Source organism: Carassius gibelio, chromosome A3 (genome assembly GCF_023724105.1).
Source record: "Carassius gibelio isolate Cgi1373 ecotype wild population from Czech Republic chromosome A3, carGib1.2-hapl.c, whole genome shotgun sequence".
Lineage (NCBI taxonomy): Eukaryota > Metazoa > Chordata > Actinopteri > Cypriniformes > Cyprinidae > Carassius > Carassius gibelio.
This window is the reverse complement of record NC_068373.1, coordinates 10,326,821-10,338,461: the sequence shown is the minus strand read 5'-3', so window position 1 is coordinate 10,338,461 and position 11,641 is coordinate 10,326,821. Positions and strand designations below refer to the sequence as shown.

At 36.2% G+C, this 11,641-nt stretch overlaps 1 protein-coding gene across 1 annotated transcript; it reads left to right on the top strand.

Annotated features, from left to right (window-relative positions):
- The first annotated feature begins 1,109 nt into the window (after positions 1-1,109).
- On the top strand, positions 1,110-9,415 carry LOC127946227 (adenylosuccinate lyase-like). Its single transcript, XM_052542660.1, has 13 exons — positions 1,110-1,351; positions 2,765-2,968; positions 3,254-3,298; positions 3,760-3,839; positions 4,098-4,269; positions 4,908-4,954; positions 5,088-5,178; positions 5,266-5,335; positions 5,417-5,564; positions 6,630-6,720; positions 8,554-8,643; positions 8,947-9,123; positions 9,270-9,415. Exons 1-13 carry the CDS (start codon positions 1,205-1,207, stop codon positions 9,354-9,356), a joined length of 1,449 nt encoding a protein of 482 aa, XP_052398620.1. The 5' UTR covers positions 1,110-1,204; the 3' UTR covers positions 9,357-9,415.
- The last annotated feature ends 2,226 nt before the right edge of the window (positions 9,416-11,641 follow it).

Genomic DNA, 11,641 nt, shown 5'->3' with positions numbered 1-11,641 from the left:
CTATATCCAATCTCATTTAAACTTTGCTTTAGAAATCTCTGAGGAAGGATAAAAACAAAATGCCAAACCTACACTGTGCCTAGATGTGGTGCAGCTCTGGTAATGTGGTTAAGCTTCCTCCCGGATCCAGCCATCTGTCCTCAAGAGAACATCTACTAAAAGAGATTTATATCTAATTATGGCATATAAAGAGGAAATGAGTTATAATAGGATTCTGATTTCTGACTATCTGCTCATGTAGGGATACATGGAAATGAAATAGATGATGATTAGGCTAAAAATTCAAAGAAAAATAAGAAGAAAAATGAAAGCAGATCTCTTAGAATTTTTTGTGGAAAGGATGTATAGAATGTTTTGCTTTTTTTTCTCTCGAATATATGTATGTTAATTTTTTCTGGATTAATGTTAATTATTTATTTACTATGTTGATTGAGTGTATCTAAACTTAATATAAGAAAAAGAGATAGAAAAGAGAGAGTTCTATTCTATTTAGATTTTTTTTTATTTTTTAAGTATGAGTGTGCCACATTTTTATGCTAAATCTTCTAATATTATTAGGTAAGTTTTACATACACAAATGTAAATGGTCAGAAAGGAAGCCCGGTATCTCCCACTTCAAAGCTGATTTGAGGACTTATTTTGAAACTCTTCAAGGTCTTCCAAATCAGAAAGCAACCAGAACTGGACACGCTCAAAGAACTAAACCCTTTTGGGATTATTGTTGTATATCCTCCAAGTTATTTATTTATTTTTCTTCCTCATTCCCTTTTTCTCCAGAAAACATGAACACCATGTTTGTAACATATTGTTATATTTTAGAACTTTAATTGTTCAGCATATACAATTATTTATTTATCTTTTAAATAAAAAAAGCTACAGAAGATAGCGGTAATGCAACAGCAAGGATGCAAGCTGCAGGTAAACCCCAAAGAAGAAGAAGAAGAAGAAGGAAACAGCGCCAGCTGATACAAGATACCTATGATGGATTAGATTTGCGGTAAACGTTTTTAATGAGAAGCCAGACCCTCCTGTATTAAATCGTAGTTTTACGAGACATTAAACGGAACAGTAGGTGGCAGCATGTGCTTTTGTCACCATCCCGCCATTAAACAAGAAAAAGAAGAAGAAGAACTTGTGCTCAGACTTGCAGCCCGCGTGTGGTTTGTTTTGGCGGTGCAGCGCGCTTCATTGATCCGCTGCTGGTATGGAGGGGTCCGGGGAAGAGTTCCTCAAATACCGCTCACCGCTGGTGTCCCGGTACGCCAGCAAAGAGATGGCTTACAACTTCAGTGACAGAAACAAATTCACCACATGGAGAAGACTGTGGCTTTACCTCGCTAAGGCCGAAAAGGTGCGTTTATTTATTTTGCATTCATTTTTATAGACCACCTGTAGATTAATGTAGTGGGTATTGTGATCCTCTCAATGCCACGTGCGACCCTGTCTGAAGTTTCTGACCTTGAGTGAGTGGAAGTCTCAAGTTGCCAGATCTCTTAGTCTAAATATAGTTGGTGGAGGTGAGTTGTGCTGTAATATTGAATGTTTTACAAGTGGACTAGACTTCCCATACAAGTACTGTGGTGCTATGATCGTATTTGGTGGTAGCATTGTAGTACTTCATTTACCTTCACAGAAATATCTGGCCATGCTATAAAGGTTTTCTGAGAATACCACAGTGACAATACTATACATGAATAAACAACAGCAGCAGTACCCTGAGACTCTTTGCAGGTTATGGCTATATCATGTTTTGTTATGATTATTTACATGCTATTTGTATTTGTGTTGATCTCTTTCTATTTTACCATTAGAAACTGCAGTCTCAATATGTATTGTGAATGTAGCTCTGTATGTGTCCGGTTAAATGTCACTTAATTTCAATTAAGCCATTTAGAAGATAACGTAGGGACTAGTTTTAGAAGAAAACACACACATTCAGATATCTCAGATTCATTTGCTGAGGCTAGCAATAGTTGGCTTGATTCGAAATAGATATTGTTGACTGGAGTCTGTGGGATTTGCTGGTTTAACGTTAGCTGACTTGATGGGTAGACTTGCATGTTGTTTGTTTGATTTGTGCAAAGAAATCATGAACTAAGTTTCTGTGATCACCCAATAATCTATAAATAACAGGCACAGTGTGTCTGATTGGCACTTAATTGAACACAGTCATGTGGTCACATGCTGGTCTTCCTCTGACCTCTGGAGACAGACGGGATACTGTTAGATGCTCTTGAAATGAAGTCACGACACAGCACTTGACTAATCTAGTACTTGAGACATACTAAGGCACGAACCATAGTTGAAGAAGCCCTGGGAAGTGTGTGTGTGTGTGTGTGTGCGTTTCCAAAATAACGAATGCAAATGTCAGTGTAACAGGAGAGTGTCTTATGCGGGTTGACCTTTACTCTCTCTCTGTGTTGCTAAAGATAAAGCGAAAATGCTTATATTTTAGTTTACTGTAACACATTTGTAATACTGCAAATTTGGCCAATATGATAAGAAAATAATTATTTTACAGTTTATATATATATATATATATATATATATATATATATATATATATAAACTTAATATTTTAAGATTCGCTACCAATTACATTATTATTAAATTGAGCTTTTAAAGATAGACTTTTACGTGAGGATTAGACGATGTTAAATGTGATGTAAATGTAATATAAATGAGAATGCACAGTTGAATATTAATCATACTAAAAAAGATCTTGTGATACTTCTGTGTCATCTCTGTGATGTGTCCTCTGCAGGAGCTGGGTCTCCCCATAACTGACGCCCAGGTGAGCGAGATGGAGTCTCACCTGGAGGACATTGATTTCGTCATGGCTGCAGAGGAGGAGAGCAAGCTGAGGCATGATGTCATGGCTCACGTGCACACGTTTGCTCACTGCTGTCCCACCGCTGCTCCCATCATCCACTTGGGCGCCACTTCCTGTTATGTGGGAGACAATACGGTGAGGCCAAAATATTACCATGTCCGTGTCTTACTGGTGTTACTATTGATTGAGCTCCATTGACTTCTGGGTTTCTTTTATGGACTTCTGGAATTTTCTGAGCAGTATGGCTATAGAAGGGTACATGTATTAAATACATTTTTTATTTTAATGTTGATTTTAAAAGTGGGGTGTGTATATTAGGCACCATGAAAAATCTTCACAAGAACAGAATGTTGCTTTAAAGTCCAAATTTTAATTTAAAATATTGATAATGGTCTTATTAAATGTGTGTTTAATCTGTAGGATCTGATCATGCTGCGTGGTGGATTTGACATCCTGCTCCCCAAGGTATCCTGCTACTTTCTATTATTTACCATTTCATTCAGAACAACTGATGCTTAGAAGTGCCATTTAAAAATAAAATGCATTTGACTGTATTCAGGAGAGATTTAAATAATCACAGGCTCAGATTTGACAAATAAATAGATGTTAAAGTGTTAATTTGTTCTAAATGTAACAAATATTAAAAATATAACTTTTCAAATGCACAAATAAATATTTTTAAAATATAAAATATAATTTATTTACTTCAAGTTTAAAATGATAATTAAATCCAATAATAAAAAAATGCATTAATCATTATGTCTTAAGTGCAAATTTTACATTCAGTAAAACATTTGATAATTCTAGCCTTTTGTTTTAATCTATATTTTTTTTGTATTACAGTTTAGGTTTCAGTTATTTTTAATTCAGTTTTATTTCCAGTGTTTAATTCCCATTCACTGCATTAAATGCTCTCTCTCTTACAGCTGGCTCGTGTCATAGACAGGCTGGCTCACTTTGCAGAGAAATACGCAGACCTGCCCACTTTAGGCTTCACACATTATCAGTGAGTGAGCATGTATCAGACTTCACAAACAAATAGTTAGATGCAATGTAGTTTAGAGTTTGCTTTTCTACTTTTGTTTTCTTTCTCCTATTCTTTTCATCTCTGACACGTCCCAATCACTCTTAAACATTGACTCTTAATGTTGTTATCTGCACAACATTATGATTTTCATGTTATTTTAATTTTTTTTCATTCAGAACAACAACAGTAGGCTGGTTTTGGGTTTTATTGTCCCTCTCATCTCCATCTTTTTCTCAGACCAGCTCAGCTGACTACAGTCGGGAAGCGTGCTTGTCTGTGGCTGCAGGATCTGGTCATGGACATGCGCAATCTTGAGCGTGCAAGAGAGGACCTGCGCTTTCGGGGCGTCAAAGGAACCACAGGCACTCAGGCCAGCTTCCTGCAGCTCTTCCAGGGAGATCATGAGAAGGTGAATGCAGCAGCATGAACATTTTATGCATACTTGTCTCCAGCATACATACTATATACACAACCATTTCATAGCTTATGGTAAGTATTCATTTAAAATAAGTTAATCCTTTAATTCAAGGTTGCATTAAATTGATTAAAAGTGACAGTAAACACTTTTATATTGTTAATATTTCAAATTAATGCTATTTATTTGAACTTTGTTTATTAAACATCCTGAAAAAAAGCATATCAAGGTTTTCACAAAAATATCAAGCCTGCATAAAAAAATTGAGTAAAAACACCAATATTATGAAATATTATTACAATGTAAAAGAATGGTTTTCTATTAGAATTTATTGTAAAATGTAATTTATTATAATCATCTACATTAAAAACTGCTTTACTATTAAATATTCCACTGCATAATGAGTATTAGACTTCTGACCTTAACCTATTTTTCTTTGTTGTTGTGAATACAATTTTAACTCTTATTGCTATTATTACCACATTATTACATCAGCATTGGCAGTATTTGGGTTTTATGGGTAGATTGTGCAGGTTTGTAGCCTGAAGAGTAAAATGGCAATAGCATCATATCATTGTGTTTTACTCTGTGGTTGAACTGACGTTGTTAGTTTGGACTCTTTTCTTTGAAAGGTGGAGGAGTTGGATAGGAAGGTCACCGAGATGGCTGGTTTTAAAAAGTATGCTTGTTATTGACTTTTTCTGCATTCTTTATTTACTAAATGCTTTTAATTCAGTAGTTTGTTGTTGGCTTCATAGTGTATGATTTTATGTGCACATGGTTAATCAATTCGTCCTAACTTTTGTGTTTAGATCATACCTGGTGACGGGTCAGACGTACAGTCGTAAGGTGGATATCGACACACTCTGTGTGCTGGCAAGCCTCGGAGCCACAGTACACAAGGTCAGACATGAACAATGAACACAGCCTGATGCATTTAACAGTAATAAATCATTCCACAATCATGATTTATTTATTGTTTTGCTGTAGATTTGCACTGATATCCGTCTGTTGGCTAATCTGAAAGAGATCGAGGAGCCGTTTGAGAAAGAGCAGATTGGTGAGTTTGTTTGTGAGACAGAATTTTGATCGTATAATAACTCAGCCTCTTTGATCTGACATGTTTTTTTGCTGTCTGCAGGTTCCAGTGCCATGCCGTACAAGAGGAACCCCATGCGTGCCGAGCGCTGCTGTAGTCTTGCTCGTCACCTGATGGTGCTGGTGTCGGACCCTCTGCAGACAGCAGCAGTGCAGTGGTTGGAAAGGACCCTGGACGACAGCGCTAACAGGCACTGTTAACAAATCCGTTGTCTCACCATACAGTGGGGCTCGAAAGTTTGGGCACCCCTTGCAGAGTCTGTGAAAATGTGAATAATTTTCATAAAATAAGAGAGATCATACTAAATGCATGTTATTTTTTATTCAGTACTGTCCTGAGTAAGATATTGTACATAAAATATGTTTACATTTAGTCCACAACACAAAAAAATTGCTGAAATTATTAAAATAACCGCATTCAAAAGTCTGCTCCAGAAGGAAACAAGATGCATTAAGAGCTGGGGGTGAAAACTTTTGGCATTTGAAGATCAAGGTAAATTGTACTTAGTTTGTGTTCCGGGAAACATACAAGTATCTTCTGTTGCTTACGAAGGGCAGAACTAAATGGAAAAAATTTATTTAAAAAAATAAAATTTGGACATAGTATTCCAAGGTTTTCACCCCCCAGCTCTTAATGCATCTTGTTTCCTTCTGGAGCATCAGTGAATGTTTGAATCTTTTTAAATAGTTGTGTTTGAGTGCCTCAAATGTCCTCAGTGTGATGAGATGTATCTCAAAATCATACAGTCACTGCTGGAAAGGGTTCAAATGTGCAAAGATGCTGGAAAACTGAAGAATCTGCAGGACCTTAAAGATTTTTCTGAAGAGCGCTGCTCAGTTTAACTGTTCAGAACAAACAAGGGACTCATGCACAACCATCACAAAACAGAAAGACAGTCAAGGATCATCAGGTAACAGAACACAGTATTAAGAATCAAGGGTTCCCAAACTTTTGAGTAGGGTTATTTTAATAATTTCAGCAATTTTTTTGTGTTGTGGACTAAACGTAAACATCTTTTATGTACAATATCTTACTCAGGACAGTACTAAATAAAAAATAAAACATGCATTTAGTATGACCTCTCTTATTTTTTTTTAATTATTCACATTTTCACAGATTCTGCAAGGGGTGCCCAAACTCTCGATCCCCACTGTATGAAATGCCCCGGCACTGTTTTGACTGTTTGAAGATGTAACTTTTGGACTCATTCTGTCACCAGCTTACTGTGTCAGATTTTCTCTGTGTGTGTATTCAGGAGGATCTCATTGCCCGAGTCCTTCCTCACAGCGGACATCATCCTCAGCACTCTGCAGAACATCACTGAAGGGCTGGTGGTGTATCCTAAGGTGTGTGTGTGTGTGTGTGTGTGCGCGCCAGGGTTGGGCGATGTCAACAAAATTGAATCTACAGTGAAACATTGTGATGGAAGATGACATCAGCGGGGGGTTAGGGGGTGTGCCCTTAGCATGAATCCTTATAAGGCACAGAAAAGAAATAAAGAATCCTAACACCGTTTGTGAACCGGACGCGAGCGGTGCAGCAAAATACTATAGAATCACATGACAAATGTCTCATCCGATGTAGACATGGCATAACGCTTGCCTGTTACATTACAGTACATAAAATTTTACTTGCCACATAAAGAGTTAGGAGAGATGACTGAGGACGATGGCAAATGATTCGTAGATTCTGAGCACCAGTGGCAAACATCTAATCTTGTAAAATGTGTGGTGTGCATTGCCACTCCATAGCATAAACAGAGTACATGCTATCGCAAATCTCGAAAGTAAAACAAAAAATTGATAGTGCATTCAAAAGCAGTTTCAATGCTAGGCATAATAGGGACTCCCTGATGCCCGAAGTAAATCTGTAGTATATTTACCAAATATCAACAAATATCAACTGTTGGCGCACACACCAATATCAACAAATATTAAAAAGTTTTCTTAGGACTTGCAATAATTTGGTATATTCTATTCAAATGAACTACATGGTATGCTGGTCACATATGGGAAGTCGTGGCCTAGTGGTTTGAGAGTTTGACTCCTAACCCTAGGGTTGTGGGTTCGAGTCTCGGGCGGGCAATAACACGACTGAGGTGCCCTTGAGCAAGGCAACTGCTCCCCGGGCGCCGCAGCATAAATGGCTGCCCAATGCTCCGGGTGTGTGTGTGTGTGTGTGTGTGTGCGTGTTCACTGCTGTGTGTGTGCACTTTGAAAGGGTTTAATGCAGAGCACGAATTCTGAGCATGGGTCACCATACTTGGCTGAATGTCACGTCACATTTATTTTATAATTCACAATTAATTGCATAAACACTACTGTTCAGATGTTTGGGGTTGGTTTTTCTTTTAAGATTTTATTTATTTATTTATTATTCTTTTTTTTTCTTTTTTTTCAAAAAGGCTGCATTTATTTCAGGGGTGGCCAACATCAGGCCTGGAGAGGTACTCCAACTCTATTTAAACACACCTGAACAAGAGTTTTTATAAAGGTTGGAGCGAAACACTGCAGGACTGTGGCTCTCCAGGACCGATGATTTATTAGATCAAAATACAGTAAAAACTGTGACCGTTTTACATTTTAATATAGTCTAAATGTAATTTATTCCTGTGATGGCAAAGCTCAATTTTCAGCAGAAATAATTATATTTGGTGCTCAAGAAACATTCATATTAATATTAATATTTAAATAGTATTTTTGTGGAAAAGGTGGTACTTTTTTCAGGATTCTTTAATGAATAGAACATTTGAAATTTAAATATTTTGTATAATTATACATTTATTTACTGGCTCTTTTAATCATTATAATGCATTTGCAGAGTAAAAGTATTATTAAAAAATAAATAAATAAATAGAAAATACACTAAATCACACTAACCTCAGATGTGTGAATGATAATGTTGGTCATAAGTGTACACCACAAGTTTACATAATAAATATATAAGATGCTGTTTTGACCCATGCATATGTTTTTAATTGATCTAATGGTATAAATGTATTTATTTATTAGTTGTATTTAAACTGTATAACAGTGTTTGCGTAGAAACTTTACATTAGACAATTTATTCTATATCTTTTATTACTTTTATATTTAATCACATGAAAGCTTTAATTATTAATCACATTAACAACAAAGACAGCTTTATTTTTTTATGATTCTCTCCCTCTCTCTTTATAGGTGATTGAGAGACATATCCGTCATGAGCTGCCTTTCATGGCTACTGAAAACATCATCATGGCCATGGTGAAGGCTGGAGGAAACAGACAGGTCAGAACTATCCTTGATTAATGGATAAGAAATCTTAATATAAATGTATAAGAATCTTGTCTTGTAATTGCGATTAATTGTTGCAAAGATATTTGAATAAATTACTTGCAATGTAAAAAAATTCTGTCAGTGCAGCAGATGTTGTTGCAGACAATTTCACGATTTAGTTCATGCAGGACAGACATCAGCACATGAAGCTGTACGTCACTGCAGTGGCATTTTTGGTCTGCTAGGAAACCGATGGTTATTGTGCTTATGTTTAACACTGACTGACATTTTTGTCTGTACTGAAACCATACTCAGGACTGCCACGAGAAGATTCGGGTGCTGTCCCAGCAAGCCGCGACCGTAGTCAAACAGGAAGGGGGGGATAATGACCTACTGAATCGCGTTCAGGCTGATCCATATTTCACCCCCATACTCGGACAGCTGGACGCCTTACTGGACCCCAAAACCTTTGTTGGCCGAGCCCCACAACAGGTACACACATGCAACCTGGAAATACCCAGTGGTTGGCCATCAGGGTCAGCAGGGCCTTCTCTGCTGGCCCTATAAAAAATAAAACTGTGTGGAAAATGTTTTATTATTATTTAGGTATCATTTTTAACTCTTTCTCTTTGTCTTAGGTTACCAGGTTTTTGTCTGAGGAGGTCAGGCCTGTTCTAGAGCCATACAGAAGTAATCTGGATGTCAAGATTGAACTAGAGCTCTGAGACAAACATATGTGACACATCAGAACAGTATAACAGTAAATAAATGTCAAGGTGTTCAACCTTTTGTGTGCTCTTCTATGTGACATTTTGACATATTTAATTCTCCTATGTCAGATGTTATTTTTGACCTCTCACACACACATGTAAAAATCTAAATATTACATATTTGGATTCAACTATGTAGAGTAACTGAATATGGGTGTGTTAATTTTAGGTTAAATCTGATTTAAGTTTACTATGTAACTTTTAACATTAAAAAATGTTTCTGTAATGTCAGACATAATATATTTGAGAGGCTGGGATGAAAGGAAGGGGTAATGGGCCTAATTACCCCTAAAGGGGTCATATGCTTTTTTTAAAGATCATTATTTGGTGTAACAAAATATGTTGTCATGCTTTAATGTTCAATTATTTTTCAAATACTGTACATTATTGTAGGTCCTCTATGCCCCTCCTCTCTCAAACATGTAGTTTTTTTTTCTCAAGTCCCTTCTTCCACAAGCGCAGTCTGCTCTAATTGGCCAAAAGACCCAGTGCATTGTGATTGGCCGAACACCTAAATCATTAATTGGAAATGTAATACCCATTTTTCATAATCGCAAGCTTCAGTTTTGCCAGACGTACGATAATTATCGTATTTGTACAATAATTTTGACCTCTGTACGATCACTATGTACGTTCAATAATAATGAAAAAAATCCCATAATGTACGATAATTTCAAAATTTCAGAATGTGTTTTGAAAGTCAACCTCATCAAACAAAGCCATAAAATCGGCTCATTACAGACACTCTTAATGGGTTGGTGCACACCCAACATCTGGCAACATGCCTTCTCACATGAACAACATCCCCAGAACTGCTCCGAGAGTCAAAAATATATAGTTTCTGCCAGAAATGTATCAGTATTGTTCAATAGAATGTACGTGAATGTACAAAACTACTACTAAAGTTAAGGAATAATGACAATATTTCTTAAATTTTTACATTTTGATTGTAAATCCCCTTTGTTTGCCAAAAAATTAATTATATATGTAAATAATGAAAATAATGAAAATAAATTAATCCGTTTAATTTTTATAAAAGATAAATTAATGTTTTATACCTTCATTCAATAGCCAGAAATATTAAAATACACAAAAAAAGAGTAGTTTTTGTGCCTTCAAATAGTTAAAACACAGAATTTGGTAATGATAAACAAGCTAAAAAACATTTCATAAGACCCTTAACATAATTTTTGTTAAACTTTTTAATAGAATTGATGTTGAATTGTATACGTTTCATGATTTAATTAGACCTGCTTTTGCTTTAATTAGACCAATTAACTATTTAAAAAGGAGTCCAGAAACATTTGTTGAAAGTGAAAAGGGTTTGTGGTGCAAAATCCATGCATGAGGGCGAAACAGAAAAAGCCTGTAAATCCCCAACTCTCTTGAGGCAGGATAAAGCCACAAGAAGAACTGTCTTTAAAGAACCAGTAAGATGAAAATTCTAAGCTTCCTATCACTGTTTATAAGTCCTGTAAAACAGGTTTAAATCCATCCAAGGTTAAAAAACATTGTCATTTGGTCAAAATATCATTTTAAAATTACCTAAATTCTCAGAGATCCCCAAACGGTTCGCGCGAAGCTGTTCAAAAAGTTCAGTTTCCTTAAGCCCCACCTTTCGGTAGCATACTGTGTTCTGATTGGTCAACTGACATAGTCAGTTTTGATTGGTTGTTCCGCACACAACTTCACGGTAAACAATGCGTTAGCATCTTTTTGGGGTGAATTATGTCTTATTCCTCATCGTGAAGCAAACAGTAAAATAAAAAACTTGAAAAGTCTCGCTGCTTTTTCTTCTGTGTGGGTGTATTCAAGCCGCGCACTTCAGTTTGAATCTGAATAGCGCGTTCAGCGCGGGGGCGTGGTAACATTAGACATAATGAAGGGAGACTTGAAAAATGGACATCGCGTTGTTTTCATATGGATTACTTTATCACAGAATATCTGTTTTCAGCACTTGTTTAGTTTTAAAGTAGACATGTCAAGCTTTCTATAGATATCTCTCTCATGTCTCTTCATTGAGTATTCACGGAGTTACACTTCATTTTAATGACGTGTTTGTAAATGAAGATCAGCGCAGACAGGCTGCAGACAGTCTTGTTTGTTATCTTTATTTTATAAGTGCACAAAGTTATGTCTTTATTCAAAAAAAGAAGACCCTTTACAGATTCGATTGATGTATTGCTCTTATCTGTACGATTAAAACTGAAAGTGTAATTTAAGTTCTTTTTGGGGTTATC